Genomic DNA, 22289 nt, shown 5'->3' with positions numbered 1-22289 from the left:
GGGATGGGAGAGGGGGTTTCCCCATCTTGGGCATCTGACAAGGTTTCTGATGCTCATTCACCCAAGGCTTCTGCCCTGCGCTCTCATGGCTCTGGTGGGTGCTGCAGCTGAACTCAGACCTGCTAATTGGAGGCAGAATCCCCCAGGCTTGAACCCCTGGGCACCAAAGCCCTGTGCTGCACCATGGCCCAAGGGTAGAGGAGGTACTGGATGCACAGGGTGGTCACAAGGCAGGGTTTGGCTCCTCCAGCTTTGCCACAGAGGAGGGAGCACCCAGGGACATCAGAGGCACCTTCCAGGTTTTCCGGAGGGTGTTTTGGAAGGCATTTGGTGATCTGAGAAATCCACATTTGCCCTTCTTTACTTGAGGCAGGGCAGGAGAGGCTTTGAAATTGTCAGAGAAGCACATGCTGTGGCACAGCTTTGTATCTCCAGCACAATAAAGAGCTCAAATCAGCCTCACTCCAGCTCCTACACTGACCAGAATCCTCCACTTTGCCAGTTAATTTTACCAGTAAGAAGGAGCAAAGTGGTTTCCATCCCATCAGCTGGGATGTGCCAGCCTGGGGCACCATGGGAGGGCAGCTTCAGCTACAAGAAGGGATAAAACTGCACCCTTCTCAAGCTAGAAGCAGCAATCAATAGTTTTAGCCAGGGAACACCCATTCTTGAGTGCTCCTCTTTCAGAAGACAGCCCATTTGATTTTAAACTGATAGAGGGTCTAATGTCCTGCTGGAGGGAGCAGAGCTCCTTTGCCTCTTGGTTCTATGGAGGTGAAGGAGGGCAAAAGAGACCCAAATTTATTCACACACACTGATATCCCAGTCCCACCTCTCCCAAACCAAACACTCACCATGGTGGATATGGAATGACTCAGGTCCAGCTTCCAACAGAATCACCTGTTGAAGGGCAAAAGCACAACAGGAACAATCCCACAAGGAGCCAGGCCAGGAAGAGCTGAGGACATGACCCTGAAGCACATCCCCCTTCCATGCGGCTGTCAGACAGAGCCAGCCAGGATACAGTGCCATGGTACAGGGACAGGGCACCTCCTCCAGCATTGGACAGGGCTGGACTAAGCCATGACCTACTGCCAGCACCCATGGCCCCTTCCTGGGAAAGCCTGGGGAGAGCATCCCAGCACCTGCCCCCAAACAAAACCCTTCGGTTTGGATACAGCCATTGGTGGTATCTCAAGCCTTGAGCTCATCCCTGTGGAAAGGTGAGCAAAAACAGACATGAGGGCTTGAGGTTGTTCCAGATCCATCCTGGGACAGAGGATAAAGGCAGGAGCTTTTTTTTCTTGGCTCTTTGGAACATCCCAACCATCACGGTGCAGGTCAGGAAACTGCTCCTCCCAAAAAAACAGCCCCAGGTGTGTGAAGTTCATCTGAATGCCCCTTTTATTGAATGCTGTGATAGTGTAGTGGGAACATGGAACAGGATTAAGACTGCATAAAACACAAGCTGGAAGAGCAAGAAGTTTCGGAAAAAAAGGTTAGGCCAGTTAAACCAGCATTGGAGTGGAGTTGCACAGCGGGGTTTAATGTAGTGTTAAAGGATAGACGAGCGTCTCCTGCATGTGCCCCACACCAAGCCAGGCTGTTTTTAAGGTCTTGAGTGGGAAATGAATGGGTTGTGTCCCAGCTGAGCCCACACTGGGCAGGCAGGAGGCACCAATGGGGGTTCGGAGGAGTCCCGAAGGTGGTACCGACCTCAGGGCTCCCACACCATGCAGCTGCATGGGAAGAGCTCCTATGCCAGTTCATAAACATCTTCCTTTTCCTAGTGATGATTACATGTGTGATAGATAGTTCTCTAGGCAACATGTTTCAATGAGAGTCAACTCTGGGGATATACAGCCCAATCTAACAATGAGAAATGCGCTTGCAGTCCAACAGAAGCTCTGCTTCCCTCTCCTCAGGAAAGGAGGTGGTCCTCTCTCCCCTCCACAGCATGTTAGGGTCCCACTGGAGTTCCCTTCTGCAACTATTCTTCATCAGAGGAAGAGCTCTGATCCAGGGGGTACACCATGAACATCACGTCTGGCCGCGATGGGACAGCGGGGTGGCCAGGCCGCACGATCTCAAAGCCCAAGAAGCTGAATGTCTTCAGGAGAGGAGCTACCAAAGAGAAGGAGATCTGTTACTACCAGGAATAATCCTCTTTACCTCACCCTTGAGCCATCACTATCAAAGTATGTGAGACACCCCGTGTGAGTGCATCCAGAGGTTCCTATGCAGAGAAGCACAGCTCTCTCCAGCAGGGGTTTTGTCTCCAGTGCTCATTGCAGCTGCTCTTAAGTGTGAAGGGATTTTAGCTGTGCAGCTGAGCAGCTTTGTCCGTGTTTTTCCCGCAATGCTGCTTCTATTGCCTGTGAGAAACAGCAGTGGTTGCTTCTCTGCCTGCACCAGCTGCACATCCCTGCTTTGCAGGATGCATATGTTTTTGTCCTGCCCCATCAACCTTGAGCACTGAGAGAGGAGACAGCAGCAAAGACAAATCTGCTTTGGGACAATGCAGACATTTGCTGTCTCCACAAGGAGGTGCTGGAGCTCAGTGGAAACTCCAGACAGCTCTGCACAGGTCGGGGTGGGACCCCAGTAAAGCCACTTTGGGTTACATGTGGGAATTCAGAGTGGGCCCGGCCCAGACAGATACGGTTTTATGGCACCACGCCTGTGTCACTGAAGCAATGGCTGCCCTCTGACCTGTGACACCCTGGTGCAGCATCCCATCCCTATGGTACCCTCAGGCAATCAGCTCCACTTGAGTGACCATGCAGAGGAGCTCCTGAAGGTATTTTCTGGCAGTATTGAATTTCAGCTGCATAGACAAGGACCTGGATCCACCCCAGAACTCCTACCAACAACCCTTGGCACTGGCTGTCCTCTGTCCCCAGCCTCTGCGGGGGCCACCTATGAAACCAGTGCTAGTGGTGACATAACAGGACTTGATTTGGAAATTATTCCAGGCATGGTAATGAGGGATGATGATATTTTCCTGGGCTCAGCTCAGCTTTACTAAGGCCCTTCGTTTCGGAGAAGCTGGGAGAGCTCATGAAGCTGCAGAGTAAAATTAGAATTGGGGCTGGAATTATTCACTAGGATACAGCCTGACTCTGGTGGGATTTAGAGTGACATGTTCCCAGCCTGGTCCATCCCCAGCCCCCTGGGCTGTAATCCCTCACCCAGCTGCTCTATCTTTAGATCCTAATGCAGCCCCCAAAGCCATAAGCATCTTGAGCCATGGCCAGGATTACCTGTAAGCCTGGAAAGGACAGAAGTGCCAGGAGATCTTTAAAAAGCTGATGAATTTCAGGGCAACAGGCTCTAAGTGCTTGTTTTGCATCTAATAATTCCCTGGTTTCACCTTCCATGTCACAGCAGCCTGGTGCCAAACAGAGACTTCACTGCTCACCAAAAGGGGAATATTAACTGATACTAGATGAGAAAATTGCCCCAAATCATTTAGTAGCAGCTTTTTGCACCAGAGTATTTAATGGCAGGGCAGCAAAGCAAATGAATGGAATCCCATGGAATCCCAGACTGGTTTGGACTGGAAGGGACCTTAAAGCTCATTGAGTTGCACCCCACTGCCATGGGCTGGAACAACTTCCACGACACGAGGTTGCTCCAAGCCCTATCCAGCAGATCTGGAGAAACCACAACACCCCTTTACTGTTACCCTCCAAAAAGGGCTTATTTCCTCTACATGAAACTATTCCCATAAGAATCATGCACATAACAATCCTTGCTATGAGGGTCCTGTGAGTTTTGCCCTGGGATTAGTTCTTTACAGCTTCAGCAGCACCGTGTGGGATGTCAGGAGCAATCCCGAGCGTGGGCCAGCCCTCACCTCGATCTTCTCTGCTTTTTCTGAAGCAGATGAAGACATAGTTGACTTTCATTTTTTCTTCAGCAAACTCCAGCAGTGCTGACAACCTGCCAAGGAGGGGTAAGACAAAAGGACATCAGCTCTTGGGAAGTCCTGTCCTGAGGAAGCCTCTGAGCATTATCAAATTATCAACTGTTTGGATGTTTTCAGACACAAAGATTGTTTACAGCCCCCTTCCAGCAAACAATGGGTGCTGAAAACAATGGGCTTCCTGCCCTGCACATTCAAGAGCTGTCCTTGCTCCGAGTCAGGATAAGTTCCTGTCCTCACAGCCACAAACACCCTCCCCACCCGTGGTGCTTTGGGACTGAAGCCTTCGTAGGCAGGAAGCAGAATATCACAGCTGCTCCCAGGCCAGGCTGCATTCCCTGGCAATGCACATGGGGATCTGGGAGTTCTGTACTTTCTGGAAAGGAAAACTGCCCAGAACCAAGCTCATGGTGGGCAGAAAAGGAGAACAAACCATCTCCAGAGAATGTGTGTGCAAGCAAAGCCATTTCCTGAGCACATTGGCTGGATGGCACAGCTGCTACTCCCTGAATCCTTGCTTCCTGCCTTTCCAGCTGGATTATTTCTGCCACCTCTTGATGGAAGTGGTGCTGCAGTAATCCCTCTGCAAGCCTCCAGGGTGGCACACCGATCAACTGCTATCACTTGCAACCACTGGCGCTGACAGAGCAGTGACAAACAGGTCTTCACATCTCAGTAACCAGCTGTCAGCGCAGAGCAGGAGATTAAATTTGCAAGGGTTCTGTTAATATGTTAATGAACTACTTTAATTATGGCTTTGGCCTCTCCTCGGCTGTTTCACCCAGCTAAAAACAGCCTGACAAAATTGCACTTTAAGTCACAATGACACTAGCAAATAAATCCTTTCCCAAAAGGACCCATTCCAGGGAGAGCCCAGAGATTTATGGGCCAACTGGAGAAACTACACAAACATTTATCTGGACTCAGAATCAAATGAGACAAGTGTGAGACAGTAACAACACTGCCACTTCCTGAAGGTGCCCAGCAATGGCTTTTTCCTTAATTAGCTCGTGTCAGTAAGTGATGAAGCCTGCTTAGGGATTCAGGAGGAGCTGATTGCTCTACAGAGGAATCTAGCAAAGCCACATCTACACTGCAGTTGAGACCTCTGGCACAGGACTTGGCAGGAAGGAGCTGCTCTGGAAGCTGCGTTTACACAAACTTCCCATACAGAGCTATCTGGACAAAACATGACTGGATTCTGCCAAGAGAAAAATCAGAGCTCCTGGCAGAGCCTGGTGCCAATGCTCCAAAAGCAGACCCACCTACTGATGAGGAGAGCATCAATAGGATGGAGGGGTTTATAGTTCCCTGAAAGAGAGGAAAATCTGCCAAGATAGGCTTAATAAAATAGCACAGAAAATCTCATTGGCTTTCTATAACATAAGTATGCAAAGATTCCCTTTGCTCATTGATTGTTTTTCATTAGTGTTGGGACTCAAATAATGGTAACTCATCTGGAATATAACTGAGGAAAAATATTCCTATGGGGGACTCTGCAGACCAGGGAGCAGAACATGCACAAACCACAAACAGAGCTGCCACTGCACAGCCCATTTCCCCCACACACAGAATCCCAGGATGGTTTGGTTTGGAAAGGACCTTACAACTCATCTCATTCCAACTCCTGCCATGGGTAGGAACACTTGCCACTAGATCATGTTGCTCCAAGCCCCATTCAACCTGGCTGGAACACTTCCAGGGATGGGATGTCCATCCACAGTCACCTATGTAAGCAAAGTCCTGCCCCCCAGGAGCCATGGCTGCCCCTCTGGGATCCAGAACTTACCCTTCTTTGCTTCCATCAGCTAATAATCCATCAGGGATTTCCACAAAGAGGCTCTGGTTTGAGAGCACTGCATCCCAGGAGGAGGTCTTCACCTCTGTGACCTTGTACTGGAAATGGACAATGTGAGGCTTTCCTTCATGCACTGGGACATCTTGGCTAACAGTGATCTTCTCATCCTGAGAAAATGAAAAATGTAAAGTCCTGAACAGCTGGAGGACAACTGAAGAGAGCAAATGCAAATAAATTGTCTTTGGGTTTTACTGAGGATTATGTTTTTCCCTTCCCCTTTTGCTGGCTCAGTGACACATCACACAGTTCTCAGCCCTCAGAGTGATTTCTGGCCATGTTTTCCTGTTAAGGGAATGCAGTTTTATATATTAATATAATATTAAATTTATGAGTAGAAGATTCCATTCCCTCACTGCAGGCTCCAAGCCACATCTGATGGTGCTTCATGAACTGCCCTTCCAAGAAAACAACTGGACCCAACACAGAGCTTCTGCTGCCACAGCCCAACCAGTTTCGGTGCTTCCCCCATCCCCAACACAACCTTTCTGTTCCAGGAGTGACCACAAATTGCTTTCCCAGACTTTATAACCAATGGTTTGCCTCCTGGTGCAAGGGAAGAAAACAGAGTGCAGGGAAATTCTGGAGCAGATCTGAAGCTTGTGAGAAGGTCTTCTCTGGAGACCACAAACACACACATCCTTCCCCAGTCCTGCCCTTGGCATGAGGATACCAAGCATGCAGATTACTTGGGATCAGCTCAGCAGTTCCTAGAAAACAATTCAGTGGTTAAAGCTCCACTCCTTCAGACAATTCCTGCAGGCACTTGGCTTGCCCAGTAACGATTTCTATGTTTCAGTGACATGAGCTGCAGCAGAAGAAGCAGAGCCCTGAGTTAACGCTGTTACTGCAGTGAAGCTGAACGGGCCCCTGTGCTTGGTGACAGCGCGTATATCCCTGTCCCTCACATTCACAGGCACCTGCACAGCTTTGAAGGGCTAAGTAAAGCAGATAGCCAAAGTCATGAGAGCACCTGGAGAGCCATGTGTCCCTCCCTCCCTCCAAAGCAGGGGGGTGGGCAGTAGTTTACTCCACTGGATCATTGGGTGAACAGATGTCCAGCCTCCAGATATTTTATTTAAAATTAATTCAGGGCAATTAATTCAGCAATTCCTTTCAAGCTTCTTAAGCCACTGTCCCAATGCTTTAATTCCTATTACCTCCTGTCTTAAAATAGATGCCCCTTGGTTGGACTACTGTATGACAGAGAAGCCTCTGAGGACATTCACACTGGTGACAAAGTAATACCATGTGCAAATTGGGAGTGGCTTGGCCTCTGAAAGCGGAGCAGAGGAAGCTGCCTTTCATTGAAAGCCCACAAAGCTGAGCTGAAAAACAAGTTTACACTTCACCAGAATAAATATCCTGTAGGAAACAAGTTTATTCATCAAGTTTGAAGGAAGTCTGAGTGACTGAGTGCACCAAGAAATGCACTGAGCTGCTCCAGTGAGGTCAAGCTGTGGTTGTGATGGAGCCAGGAGAGAGGCAGGGCTGAATACAGAGGTTCTTAAAAGAAACACATCCAAGGGTCTTATGTGCTTATCATTCAGCAGTGACTTTACAGAACCCTTCACAGCTGTTGTTTGAGTGCAGAAAGTGTTTCTGTTCCAGAAAACATCCTTCTCTCCAGAAAAGCTCACAGATCATGCTTTTCCCACACTCACAAAACTAAAACTGGGTGAGGAAGGTAAGGAAAGCAGGCTGGGATTTACACATGGGAGGTGTGCCTTGGAGTGGGAGGACCAGCACTGCCATAGGAAGGAAAATCCTTCTAAGACATTTGGTTCAGAACTTCCTTGTCACCAAAAGTTATGTCCAGTGCTGTTAACCCAGTGAGGCTGTTCCACTGAAACCCCTCCAGTGACAGCCCAGGAGCCAAAGGCAGCATGACCACAGGAATTAGCAGAACCAGCTCCCCCGGTTCAGTGAGAATTACATTTACACTGTCTGGCTGGGGCAGCTGACACTATATTTCTAAGCATCCAAACAGAGATGCCAGGGAAGAGAAAGGCTCTGTGGACTGCTCCTGTGAAGCAGTAACAGCAGCCCAAAATTCTGTGAGAGCTACTCAAAGCAAAATCCTGTTCACACAAGTTCGCCCTGGAAAAATCCCCACACAAAATCCCCCTGCCATGTTCCTGTGGGCAAAACTCCCTGCCACCAGACTGAATTTCACACAGCTGCCCAAATCCTGGCTCCCCAGCCCTCCAGCTCCATTTCAGCAATGCAAAGCCACAAGGACCAACTTCCACTTGGTTCCACTTCACTGAGCACAAGATTTTCCAGCCCTGCTCTGCTCCTCAGATGTCCCAGGAAGGATGTGGGGAGGCCATGGTGTGTTGGCAGGGGCAGAAGGAAGGATGCCATGATCCACCCCGGCCAAGTGGATGAAGAAAGCTGTGGAAGCACCTGCTGCTGGCATGTGCTACACCTGCAGCCTCCTGCCAAGTCTGCTAGCCAGGGCACATCTCTGCTGCACAGCACCCACACCAGTCACTGTGGGATTCCCAGCTCCAGCAAAGCTCCCTGGATGGAGGGCTAAGCTTTAAGTCTCTTAACACAAAAATGCAAACACTTACAGGGAGCCCAAATTTATAGCAGTGCTGCATGTGCTAGCAGAGGCAGGTGTGTTCAGAAAGGTCATCCCTTGGACTGGAACAGCTGATACAGTTGGAAAAAGGACTTAAGCTTTCAGATCCAGATGCCTTTCGAGGTCATGTTGGTGGTTGCTGGCTGAAAAATTCAGCTGCTGTAACTACAGCACTGAGCTGGCGACTGAGGGGGCAGACACAGCCCTGTAACCACTCCAAAGTCTGACACACCTCAAATCCTGGGGTCAGTTCTGGACCCCTCATTCCAAGACAGACACTGAAGGGCTGGAGCATGTCCAGAGAAGGGAACAGAGTTGGGGAAGGGTCTGGAGCACAAGTCTGATGAGGAGCAGCTGGGGGGGCTCAGCCTGGAGAAAAGAAGGTTCATGGAGGACCTTCTTGCTTTCTACAACTCCTTAACAGGAGGGTGCAGCTAGGTGGGAGTCGTGCTCTGCTCCCAGGGAACAAGGGATGGGATGAGAGTAAATTACCTCAACTGTTTCCAGGCCAGAGGAGGTTTGATATTAGGGAAAGTGTTTTCACCAAAAGAACTGTCCAGCCCTGGCAGAGGCTGCCCAGAGAAATGGAGAATGGAGGGGTTTAAAAGCCCTGTGGATTTGGCACTTGGGGACATGGGTTAGTGGTGAACATGGGCAGTGCTGGCAGAATAGCTGAACTCTATGTCCTTAGAGGGTTTTTCCAATCTAAACTATTCCATGATTTTTTTGTTACAGAAGGGGCTGATTTTCTGACAGATTCTGCTCGTTTTGTCAAACAAACTAGGAGAAAATTCCAGGAGGAATTTCATCCATATTTCTGGGATGCAGCTATCTGGATGACATCCCCTCTGCCCATACACCACTGCCAAAATCTGTGCAAGTTCAGGGCTGTACTGGAATCAAACACTCCAAAGTCTACAAATCATGATTCCTTCCACCTTCCGCCTTCATGCTGAGCCCATTTTCTGCCTCTGGGCCTTACCTGGTGCACACACAAGGCTTGGCAAACCTGGCTGGCAGGAGTTCCAGCTGCAGGGTCCCATTCCCCACCCAGAGGGGATTCATTACTTGTCCAGAGCCCTCCTGAAGCTATTTTTGTATCTTTCTGTGACAGGAAGCACACCGTGCTGCTTCTCTGCAGTTTGTACACCTCAAATAGCTGTGACAATTCACCTCAAGCATTAAACTGATGGGACCTTGTCACTGGACACTCAAGAGGTTGATATTTTGCAAGGGAAGCAAGTGAGTGAAGTGCTGAAAACTCACCAAAGGAAACTCTGAAAGCAACCATGAGGTCTGTGATTCTCTCAGGAACTCCAGGAGGAGACTCTGGGAGCTGTGGCCCAAAAGGGTCTGTATCTTTTCATCAGGTAATGTCTGTGTGCCATGCACAGGTTAACTAAAAATCAGGTCTTGCACCTATGACAACACCCCTGGCTCAACAGACAAATTTGCAAGGTGAGCATAAATTCAGTCTGCCTCATCTAAATGGAAGAGTAGCCCTCGTCCCAGAAAGGAGACAGATGTGAGCCATGTCACACAAATGCCAATTACTCTACAGGAAGGAGCAGCCAGGTCTCCTCATTTGAAAGGAAAGGTCCCGTGGAATGAAGAAGAACATAAAACGAGACAGGTGCAAGTGTGCAGACAGAAACCCTTCCAGATCTTGCCCTGCCTGTGCTCATGTTCTAGAAACAGCCCTGTCTGGGAGCTGGATGGCTGCCTCTCCCATCTGCACCTTGGTTCAGGCAGCTCCTAGGCCCTGACAGCTACACCTTCCAGACCAGGGCACAGGAAGGAGCTTTTCAACCCCTCCCTTGCTGCACTTCACCTTTCTGCTTCTCGCTTCCTCTCTCTGCAAGACATTTCAGAAGCCCTTTCACATTTTGATAATGCAGGCTCTGTGTAAAATAGCAGCAGCAGGCCTCTGCAGACAGGCTATTGAATGATGTGCTGCACAATGGTCTTTCATTTCTTAATAAACAGGTGATATTTAAGCAGGAGAGACCTATCTGCAGCTCAGTCCCTGAACAATTACCTGTTCTCCCACTTATTATCTTGGAGTTCATTGCATTAATTCCCATCAGACTGTGAAAGGAACTGAACACAGCTGTAACATAGGTAGAGGTCAATGTTTAGAAGTTAAATCTTTCTCACCTTATATATCAGAGCTGAAAGAGAAGGATCCCTGCCACCCCCTCGCCCACCGGGGATCTTCGACAGTGGGTGAGGGGCATCAGGAGCACCACAGAGGCCCTGGAACAATGTGCCTGCAGCACTGCAACTGGGGACAGTTACTCAAAGGTAAAATACTACTGTAAGAAAAAGAGAGAGAACACCATGTTAAATTAGCAGGGATCACGTTTCGGAGGTTCCAGCTTCTCAAACCCCAAATCATTCATATCCTTGCTCCTCCACAGCACCCAGATGTCAACACTGAAACTACCCACTGCCCCAGTGGCACCAGAACCCAGAGTGTTTTGTTAGGAATGGAGGAGGGGCTGGAGCCAGGAACCCAGAGAGAGTGCTGAGCAACCTCATGCTAATAAGAGAGGCCTGGAAGACTGCCAGGAACAGATGGCTGGGAACACATGACCAGATCAGTGCACATTTTCTAGAGACAAATACCTACAAATAGATCAACAGGGCCCAGGAGGAGAAGGTTTAAGTTTCACATTTTCAAACCCAGGAAAAGTGAAAGGGTTGGTTCTTCAATATGCTCTGCAATGTCCATGGCAACATTTTCACAAACACATGAAGTGCCACGCAAGCATCCTCCATGCCAACCCTAAAAATTACAAATTCACCCCTCAGAGCAACTTTGAACAGCAAGAAAACACATTTCCCTTGCAGTTTCCAAGTTTGTTTGGAAGTCCTTCACACGGTCTTCCACAATTGCTTTGGACACAGGCTTTAATACCTGCTCTGGCTTTTAGAAAGCTCATCAAAGCAAAGTATTTCACTTCTGGAGCCTTGGTTCCTCTCTTAGCACTACAAAAGCTCTGTGCTGAGGCCCAGCAATGTTCCTCTAGCACAGCCTGCAAAAGCCATGCAGGGAAGAGTCCTCTCCAGTGCTCCCATTACAAAACACACCAGCACAAAGCTATGGAAGCACCACCAAAACAATGCGGTGAGGGAGGGTTCTCATCAGCACAGAGCGAGGAACGAGGCTGAAGTGGATAAATTCTGCAGCTGTTCTGACAACCATCGTCTGTCCTGAAACATCTTGAAGCTGTTCCCAATGCAGTGTTTTTCCACTCTAATCCCTCTCCACAAGGCAGAAAGGCTTAAGTATCCAAACACCAAATACAGAGCTGCACTGTCAGAACCACCTGAGATACCTGGAAACATGGAATCAGACTGGTTTGGGCTGGGAGGGGCCTTACAACCCATCCAGTTCCATCCCATGCCATAGGCAAGAACACCTTCCACTACACCAGGCTCCTCCAAGCCCCATCCAACCTGGCCTTGTAACTTGCCCGTACCAGATGCAAACAAACTACTAAAATTTGGCATTTCTGAGTGCCAAAAGCATAACTCACAAATGCACAGTGCAGAATTCACCACGGATCTCTGCTTACCACCTACCACCAAAAACATCTTTCTACAGGAATCACTAATATTCTTCCTCCACATAATTATTCCCTCCCCCAGGTTTGCTACATGGGGCTCTGGGGCAGCATTCCCATGTGCTAGAGCAGGCACCTCTTGGAGAAAAGGCAGTTTAAATACACTAGGAGATGTCTGGTGGCAAAGCAGTGTGTTCTGTACTCCCTGGTGTGCCTGGGCTATCAATGGGCCAGTGTGTGTTCAGTAGTAGTGGATGTCGAGAGGATGACAAAGCACTTTGTGCTGTCTCCACCCCCGAAAGCTGTTGGCAGCTTTGTTATTCCCTTCCCTCCTCCCTCTACCCTCCAGCCAACAATGTACTATTGATAGCACTTTCCAACTTGTGGCCAAGGAATCGAGAAACTGGATAATGAAGTGGAGTTGTGGGGAAAAAAAATTGAAACAGAGAGGCAGTTTTCACAAAAAACAGCCAAAGACAGTTCCCAGTTTCACTTCCTCTGGCACATGCAGAAGTCAAAACATCACCCCCTTCAGCGGCTGCCTGCACGTCTCTGGCCCAAATCTGCACACCTCCACTACCCCTCCTCCCCCACCAAAACCAGGGTCCCTGCACACCACCACTATCCCCTCCAAGGATTAGAGTTCTGAGAGCAGCACCCTCAGAGAAGAGAGTGTGTGTGGGGCACAGATTAAAAGGGCTTTTGCTTTCTCCAGCTGTGCTTCAGCTCCCTGGGAAGAAATTAATGCAAACACCCAACAACGCCTGATCCCTTCATCCATCCTTGCGCAAACGGCGACTCCCCCTGAGGCCTGTTTATAGCTTAAAAGTTAGGCCTGTGTTGCCTTCTGACGTCTGCCCTCCTTGGAGAAGTTGCTCTCCTGCAGCTTGATTGAAATTAAGATGCATTTAGATCACCAGGGCCTTTCCGTGGAGAAACGACTCAGTAGAAGTTGCTCATCTGTACCTGCCTGAAAGGGGAGCTGGCAATCGATGTTAGGCCTTCACCCCGCAGGTGTGATTTTAACTCACTAAGCTCCCAGCGATCCCAACCCCGTGCCCTGTCCCTGCTAAATGCAAAGGGCAGCTCAGCAGCTTCAGAACCCCATCATCACTGCTGCTTGCACAGAGCCAGGCTGAGACTACCAAGAGCACATCAGGGGCCGAAATCAACACATTTCCTTGTGTTTTGGGGCTTTTCTTCGTTTTGAACACTTAGACCAGATGGAAGGATCCACAGAGCACCCTGACTTTGAAGAAATGACTGTTTTGTTCGTTTTCCTTTCTGCCCTTTCCAGAACAGGCTCTGGAGATGCAGCTGCACTAGAATAATAACAACTACAATTATTATTACTATTGCTATATCCAGGAGCCCGATTTGAGGAGTAAACTGTAGATAACCATGTGATGAACACAGCACAGCTCAAGCATCTCCCACAGCGGCAACGGACTAGAACCGAAGCTGCTTGGTACGCATCCTCTGGGCTCTTATCGGCGACAGAGGAGCAGAAAACGACACTCTGGGGACTCTTAAACAAGGAAGAGACACACAGAATAAATCGGTCAGCTGAGAAAAATACACAGATCCTGCAAGTTGGTGCCTGCTGACACCCAACCTGCCGGGAAAAGCCACCTTCCTGCAGGCAGAGAGAGGCGCGGGGAGGGAGCGCTCGGACCCCGCGGGGCGAGGGCTGCTCAGCGAGAGGGCTCAGGCCCCGCCGAGCCCAGATCCGCTCCCGGGGGTTCCTCCAGGGGGAAGCAGCGCCTCGATGGGGATTTTAAGCGGGGAAAGGCGGAGCGACCTCCCCACGTCCCGCGGCCTCCTCGCCGCCTCAGCGCCCGCCCGCGCCCCGGGCCCGCGCCCCGGGCCCGCCCGCCGCCGCCGCCGCCGCGCTGAGGAGCGAGGGAGCGCGGGGAGCGCGCTGCACACCTGTCCTGGGTGTTTATCATCGTGCGCTCGCTCCGGTGCGGCTGCGGTCGCTGCTGGCGCTGGTGCCCGGCTGTGTCCCGGCCGTACCCCTCCTCCGCTCCGCTCGGCGCCGCGCTCCGACTGACCCCGCGGGCCCGCACGCGGACACGCCCCCCGCGCCGCGCGCACCCGCACCCGGCCCCGGCCCCGCCCCGCGGCGCGCGGGCAGCCTGGGAACCTGCGGCCCACAACAAAGGCGCGCGTGACGTCACCAGGCCGGGCGGGCGCGCGCGCCCCCTACGTCCCTGAGGGGGGCGTGGGGAGCGCGTCTGAGCCCGCCGGTTCTCCCTGGGCTCCCGGATCTCCTTATGCTCTGCTTCTCCGCAGGGTCTCCGTTTTCCCCTCAGGCCCCTGCTTCTCCCCTCAGGTTCCCGGCTCTCCTCGGGCTCACGTTTATTCCCAGGGTCCCGGTGTTGCCCGCGAACTCCCGGTCCTTCCCTCGGGCTCGCAGCTCCCGATTCTCCCCCACAGCCCTGTGGGGCAGGTCTCGGCTGGCCCCGGGCCGGCAGCCTGGGCTGTGGGAAGCGACAAGGCCCAGGCAGGAACAGGGGCAGAGGAATGAGTAGCTGAGCACTGGTGGAGCCACACAGAAGAAGCCGGTGGTGCAGACGTAAGAAATTGGGAAGAGATTCCTCCCTGTGAGGTTGGTGAGACCCTGGCACCCAGGTTGCCCAGAGAAGCTGTGGCTACCCCATGCATTGAGGTGTCCAAGGCCAGGTTGGACAGGGCTTGGAGCAACCTAGGATATGGAAGGTGTCCCAGCCCATGGCAGAGGGGTTGCAACTAATTGGGATTTAAGGTCCCTTCCAACCCAAACAATGCCCTGACATGATGATTCTATATCCTGCTTAAGGTATGTTGCTGGTACATAAAATGTGACCTGGGATACAACAGGCCATAACCCAGATAAATAGGAACTGGAGTAAAGAATGAATACATGGATAACAGAATGTGGAGCTGCCTATGCGAGTGTTCTGCAGGAGCTTTTGGTGAGCAGTGTATCCATAAGGGAAAAGATAAAGCCAAAGATGAGGCTTCTGGAGAACCAGGCAGATGGAAGAACTTGTGGGCTTCAGTCCTGCAAGAGAGCTCAGTGGGTGCTGAGCCTTCACACGAGGTCAGGGACTGAGCAGCCCTCTGGAAGAGAAACTCTGGAGTCCCTATGGACGGCAGCCCCCAGGGTTGGAGTCTTGCACAATCTCACACCGACCCACCTGGTGTCACACCTGGGCGTGGCAGAGGCAGCTTTCGAGTGGCAGTGCGGGCTCCTGTATGTGGCAGCCTGAGGTGTGATGCCCCAGCAGGCTCAGGGGCTCTGGGCTCCAACAGGCAGCCCTGGACTGTGGCTTCCTGGTTCCAGTGCAGTGCTGCTGCCCCTCGCTCGGCAGGAAGGGACCAGATGTTCTGCAGAAAGCTGGACATCAGCCAGGGCCCAAGTTCAAACAGAGCCCATTAAATGGCCTTTCCCCCCTTCCTTCGCGCTTCCAGCCCTGCTTGTAGCCCTGATTCTATTTATAATGCCCAGGAAAACTGAACTGAGACTTTCCCACAGTGCTGGCTTCTCAGGCGATTATTGTTTGGGAAGCTGGAATGTACATAGTATTATTTTTGCATCTCCCTGGGAAGGGTTTTTATTTTTTGTTGCGTGTCACTCTGTGTCCCCATCTGTGCTGAGGAGGAGAGTGTATGAAACACAAGGTGTCTGGTGCTGCTTATGGCTCTCCAGTGCTTTGCCACTGCTGGTTTAGGGGTCTGTGCCCATGAGCCCCTTTTGGGGAGGGTGCTGGGTGCATTGAGAGGTGTCCTGACAAGCCATGAGGATGGAGGCCAAAGAGGGGCATCGCCCTCAAGAAATAGCCCCTGCCTCAGTGCCAAACCCTGGGAGCACCCCATCATGTTGCGTGCTGTGTGCCTCAGTGTCCTCTGAGTGCAGAGGAGAGAGCACCAAGAGCCCTGCTGGGAGCAATGGGCTCACCATTCCTGCTCTGCCTGGGGTTTGGCATCGAGACAGGCCCTTACATCACAGTTTTGGGGTCACAGTGCCAGCAGAGGCCAGCTGTTCTTGGCCATGCAAGGCTGTTCCCTGCACGGAGCTGCTGTGGGTGTTCTGTGCACGGCTGGAGCTCCCCTGAGCTCTCATGCCCCTGGGCAGGGAGGTTTTTCACAGAACAAAAAACAACTTGCTTGGACTCAGGTCCTGCCTGTCCTCACCCTTGTCACTGTCACCTGGCCACACTGCCTGCAATGCTCCTGGTTTTCTCTTTCCCTGCCCTGTGAGGTCCTGCATTGCTCCATTCCCTCTGTGCCTCAGGGCCTTCCTGCTCTCCCTGGGTTTTATTGCCCTGCCCAGGATTTTGGCAGTGAGAAATGCTGTTGCATCATGTTTTGGACAGTTTCTTTTTGCCATAGCCAATCTGATGAAGGGCAGACATCTCCAAATAGCTTTACTCTGTCACGCTGGGTTCTGGGGTTTGCATCCCAAATTCTGGATGCAAAACAGATGCAGTCTGCAACCTCCATATTTTAGAAGCTTGCAAACACTAATTGAGCATCTCTTTAATTATTGTGATTAAATGTGGACTGTGTAGCTCTTAAAAATACTTTCCATGAAGACAAACTATGAAAAGAAGTGATCAGTTTTTCCCCAGCTAGAGGAATGGAGACTCAGGGCCCCTCTGTGCCTGGAGCTAGTGACACTCGTGGGCTGGGGCTGGGCAGGTGGCTCTAACCTCTCAGAGCCGCCTGACGCCAGGGATGAAAGCTCCTAGATGGGAGAGAGGTGAGGCCAAGGCGAGATCACTGGGTGCAAGAAGCACACAGGGCTGACAGCAGAGACACTGCCCAGATGTTCGGGGCCATGGAGGCAAGTGAGCAGGCTGTCCCTCCAACATCCGCTCCATGCTCTTCCTTGGCCCTGCCTGTGTGTGAGAAGGCGCTAGGAGTGAGCTCAGTGGCTCTGTGGCCGTGCAGTCACAGCGGCTCTTGCTGACCTCGCGGTGACAGTTCAGCTGAAGGAGCCCTGCTGCAGAGGGGATTGTAGCAGGGGAGCGCTGGCATGCAGCCTGTCCCTGTGCCTGCTCTCCCAGGCAGTACTGCACGTGTGCCCCGCTGCTGCGTCCTCCCCGTGCGGTGGAGTGCAGGTAGCACCGGGGTGTGTAATGGCATCGCATCACACAGGCGGTTTCTCGGTACCTACAGAAGTGCTGCACAGCTGGCTGTGCTTGAAAGTGTTGCCCAATGGAAAACACTCCCAAATGTTTCTAGACAAAGAGGGGAAAGCGTTGGTCGATTTTAGTGTGATTAGTACCCTGTAGTTATTTAAAAACATTAGAAATGTGTCATTCAGAACTTTCTGGGGCTGGACATGTATCTGGGGATGTAAATAACTTTTCAACAGTGCCTTTTTATCCCGCTTCTACGACTGTCCCTATTTTTTTTTTTTTTAACATGAGGTGTTTTCCTAAGGAGAAGACAGTAGTGAACCCTGCCAGAGAATTTTGTTTTCATACTTCAGTCCCAGCCCTTCTGCCAGTCTTCTGCCAGTTCCCTCTTCCTGTGCTGACCTGTCTGTGTCTGTTACAACCAAAACAGCACCAGGAGCATTCCTGCAATTTTGGCTCCCTGTGTTGAGGTGAGCTGTGCATAAATTCCCTAAAGCTGGCCCGTCAGTGCATCTGGAATTGTCTTGAGTGTCCATCTGCAAGGTGGGTTTTAATCGTTTGAACAGTCAAATTTATGTCACTCACCTGTGTCTTCAATCTGCTTCACATCTGTAACAACAAATGAGGTTCCTTCCATACTGTGCTGATAGTTTTCTGCTCTCCCTTTGTATTTCCAGCAGGATGACTTGATTTCTTGGCAGACGTGCCTGGAGCTGAGGGTCAGATTTAAGGCATGTTGCTGACATCAGTGGCTTTCTTTTTTAACGAGCTTTGTCAGAATTCGTTCTTTAGCCATTAAGCAGTGCCAGCGCGGAGTTCATGCATGAGCTGAGCTGAAACCTGCTCGGTGTGAATTAGTGATGAGGGAAAAGGAGGTCAGGGAACGTCTTGTTTCAGGGAATGGCAATAACTGGTGTGTCCAAGGCCTGGAACCAGGGAATGGTAAGATAACTTAGAAATCATGACAAGGAATGAATTCCCACTGCTGTGTTCTGAGGAGGTCTTGTCCCTCCTCATGCCAGTGGGATGTGCATCAGCACCAAGCAAAGGTGTTCCTGTTCAGCCTGAATTTGGGTGGTATTTGGGTGGGTTGAGGAGCTGGATGGTGTCAGGGGAATGAGCTGGTGATATGACACGGTGGCCCACCATGAGAGGGTCTGTCACGAACTTGTGTCATTGATGAGCCCTGTGCTCCAGAAGGATGCTGTGGGTCAGCCTCAGTGCCTTTGGAGATGGCATAATACTCTGTTGGTATTATGAGATGGCCTTGAGGAAGACATGCCAGAGCAAGTCTCTGACTGTCTCTCCAAGCAGTGAGTATTGGGATGGGTTGCCCTGAGGAGGCAGAGGGGTTTTGCTGGCAAACACTGAAAAAAAAAGGCAGTTCCTCCATCTGTGGTGATCTGGCACCACAGAACCTGGGAATGGGGTGTGGTGGAGAAAGTAATCCATGGAGTACAGAGCCTCCAGCAAGCCAGGAACGTGTGGAGAGGTTCATGCATGCAGCTCTCAGCTCTGGACTGCATCAACCAAGCTGGCAGTGAGGAATATCTGTGGGAGCTGGGGTTTGCTCTGGAGGTCACTTCTTCCTTGGCCAAAATAAATACTTCTGTAATTCGCTGTCCCTGTTTCCACTGCCTGTAGCTTCTCTGTATCATCCCTGCTGCTTTGTGCCTTTTCCTTGGCTGCTTGTGGAGTACAACACACTCCAGGATACTCAGTTCAGGGTCTGGTGGGTGGCACAAAGAGACAAAAAAGGGATAAAATCAAGGACGAATTGATAAAAAGAGCATAGAGAAAAGCCCTTGGGTGGTGGGGAGGTGCCTTGCTGCTGGCATTTGCACATCTGAATCCAGCCAGGGCTTTGTATTGTATTGATTCCTTTAAAAGCTCTTTCAATTATTTTTACAATGAGCTCATCTTTCCTGGCACATCCTTGCTCCCTGTGCATTCCATAGTGGCGTGGCAGGTGCTGTTCACCTCTCTGTAGTCATCCACATGAAAGCTGGGAACAGCAGTACTGCTGCTTGTTCCTGGAGAAAAAGAGGTTATGTCTTGGCTGCTTGTAGGTGAGATGGATGGAGCTGGATGTGTTTCTGATGGAACCGCCTGAACTTAGCCAAAACAGACCCTGTGTGCTGCCTCTGAGCAGTGGGACTTGCACAAAAGCGATTTTTCTGTGGTCAATACTTTAGGAAATGTTCCCATGAACAGAGGTGGAGTTGTGGAAAAGACTGTGTTGTGTGTTGGTACATGGTGATGAGCCACTGCTACTCCAGCCAAAAATCCAAAAGGCCTCTTGGAGTTGCATTTTTAAGACCATAAGCTGATTGCACACTGCAAGGACAGTAAAAGAATTGAAGTCTTGTGTCTGGCCATGGCATTCACAGTAACTGAGTGAGGCTTCTTATAAATATCGCATGGCAAGAACTCAGAACTGTCTCTTGGGGCAGCTTGTTTTGTATAATTCATCTTAACCTATGGCTGTATCATAAAATAGGAAGTCTTGGAAATCTCAAATCTGGAAATCTGGAGCCCATGCAGATCTAAAATCCTTAAAGTGCTGCCCCAAAGCTCCTGGAGCAGAGGGTGCTCCCTGGTGAGGTGACACCGGCAGCACCCTAAGCCTCCCTCTCCCTACATGTTTGATTTAAGCCGACTGAGCCAAGGAGTGGATCCCATGGATCCAACACAGGGGGTTGATTCCGTCCTCCAGAAGGACTCATGGTCTTGGGGATGCTGCAAGGCAGCACCAGTGGTTTAGGACTGAGGATTCACCCCTGGCTGCAGAGCTCCTGTTTGCTGACACCTCCTGTACTGGTGGTGAAGTCGTTGGAAACAAAGAACCAAGAAGCTTAAGGACCTGTCCAGGCAAAACACCTCCTTTTGCTTTAATAATTTTGTTTTTCTCAATTCTACACTGCTGTAATAATGTGTCCAGGCCTGTTTCACTGTACTGGCTCACTCAGAGGATTCATTCTGAGATCCAGATATTTCTAGAACATGATCATGCCTCTGTCCTATCCTCTGGAAAAAAGGTTGTGTTGTTTCTCTCTTTCCATGTCACACATGCAAGCATGGATTTTGCCAGCTGGGTTTGGGGATGCACTCCCTGCAAAACACCCAAATCTGTGTGGATTCTTCCTTTCTGTGCCTCTGTGAGATGTCTGCTGGGCACGTTTCTGTTCCAGGGCAGTTGCATCATAAAGCTCCTGTTTTTGCAGCCCCACAGGAATTTGCAGGCTCAGTGAAATCGCTGGGGGCTCCCTGCAGAAGCTGGCTGGGTGTTAGCCCTCTGCATCATTTGCAAGCAGAGGCAAAGGACTGGTGGAAGAGAAAAGCTGCCTGCCCTGCTCCAGCTTCTGGCTCCAGTCAGCAGATGCAGTCTGTTAACCACAAGCCAGCGTGCTGCTGTTCCTCAGGTTGCTCATTTTGTGGAGATGAGCTCCTTTGTAATATTCAAATACTGTTAAAATTGTCCTCTGGATAGTTTTGTTATGAATGTCTGTGTATGTAGGTGCTTGTCTCCTTGCATTTTGTGCTTTTTGGTCTAATGGATATTTTTCCAAGTGATGCACCTCACTTATTTATTCACAATATGCTAAATTTTTTCATCTAATATAAACTTAGGATCCTTTCCTGTTTAAAATTCACTGAATATGCCTTTCCCTTGTGATTCAAAGTTACTGTCGTTTTGGATTTTTTAAGATTCAAGTAATTTACTCTTATAATATTACATTCTTTATTTGAATCTCTCCAAGAAACCACTGCTTGGGCACACAGAGGGAGAGAAAACCCTCAGATTCTGGAGGAGCTGAAACTTTGATTTAGGAAGGGCAGTTTGGAAGAAGAATGAGCTAAATGCCATGAGCTCTTTTACAGACAGAGGTCTACACTACATCACACATCATAGAAGATTCAAAAGCTCAAAATTCCCATCACCTGGAACTCTGGGGGCAAACTGATACAAAGAAAGTAAAATCAGGGTTTCTCCTGCAGTTTCCTGGTACGATAGATGATGAATGACTTGGTTTTTACCTCGCAAAGACGACTGCAAATCTTTTGGGGGTTGTTGGCACATATCCACAGCAAGCTGAGAGTGTGTGTGTCTGCCTGGGAGCAGGGAACACAGCTGGGAACACAGCCATGAGTTAGGAGAGGAGGATCTTTTATTCTCAGAGCTCCCGTGAGTGTTTGTGGGTGCCTGCAGTGATATTCCGTGCTCCTCTGCCTGTTGGGCACTCCTGTCTTCTGTGGCCACTTGGGCCTGGGGGCTCATGGCAGGGGTATGTTCTGAGTGTGGTTTTCCAGTATTGTTATATCTGCAGTGGAAAACAGGGTGAGGGTTTGTCAGCTTAAAACATGGCCAGATGCCAAACCTTTTCATCCCAATTACCTTGCAGTTCTCCTTGTTCCACGGAAGCATTATTCGAACACAGTTTTGCTCAAAGAATGGAGAGGAAAGAAACAAGAGGGCGACAGGAAAAGGGCCTCCCAGGCTCTGCATGGCTTTCCCTGTGGTTTGGGACAGAAACACCTTTGAGTTGCAGGTGTGACTCCAGCTGGATTCATCCTGCTGAGTTGATCATCAGGAGCAGTCCCTGAGAAATCAAATGTTTGTCTTCAAGGGTCCATAGCTAAACAGATTTCCAGAGATCTCTCTCCTTCAGGAGACATAAACCAGGTGCAGGCTGGGCTGTAACTGTTGTCACATGTGCAGGGGCAGCCTGCTGTCCTAGAGCTCCTGTTCTAACCTCCAAGTGACCCTAAGGTCCAGAAAATCTAAATGTTTTGCAAGAAGAAACTCAAGAAGATGCCCATCAAACAGCTGAGTCTGGGATTCATGAGCTGCCATCTGTAGTGCTCTGGAACACTGATAAAAAGCTTCCCAAGACACACAAATGGAGGGCATTCCCAAATTCAGTTTTTCGACAGCTTTGCCCTGCCCTGTGTGTGATGGGTCAGTGTGGAACATACCTAAGATAGATGCCTGTATGAACTCTGGTGCCTAGTCTGAGCAGGGAAGCATTGCTGCTCCCTGCCCTCTCCTGCACATCTCTGGAAGAAGAGATGGGAACCACTGCAAGGCTGGGAGCACCTGCCTCCTGGAGTGCCGCCTTTCATCCAGACCACCTGGAGTAAGGGAAAGTGGTTTTGGGCGGGAGCAAGCCCTGGGCATTTTACAGCTCATGCAATGGCTCTGCTTGGGGTACAGCCT

The 22289-nt window shown here is 50.4% G+C and overlaps 1 protein-coding gene across 1 annotated transcript; it reads right to left on the bottom strand.

Annotated features, from left to right (window-relative positions):
* Positions 1 to 1381: 1381 nt before the first annotated feature.
* Positions 1382 to 14011, bottom strand: OAZ2 (ornithine decarboxylase antizyme 2). Its single transcript, XM_033070997.1, is given in 6 exon segments — positions 1382 to 2124; positions 3860 to 3945; positions 5718 to 5893; positions 10531 to 10611; positions 10613 to 10688; positions 13872 to 14011. Coding segments are annotated over 6 exon segments (573 nt in total). The 5' UTR covers positions 13892 to 14011; the 3' UTR covers positions 1382 to 1990.
* Positions 14012 to 22289: the final 8278 nt, after the last annotated feature.

The sequence above is a fragment of the Catharus ustulatus genome, chromosome 12, assembly GCF_009819885.2.
Source record: "Catharus ustulatus isolate bCatUst1 chromosome 12, bCatUst1.pri.v2, whole genome shotgun sequence".
NCBI lineage: Eukaryota > Metazoa > Chordata > Aves > Passeriformes > Turdidae > Catharus > Catharus ustulatus.
The sequence above is the reverse complement of the archived record's forward strand: the minus strand, read 5'-3'. Positions and strand labels throughout refer to the sequence as shown.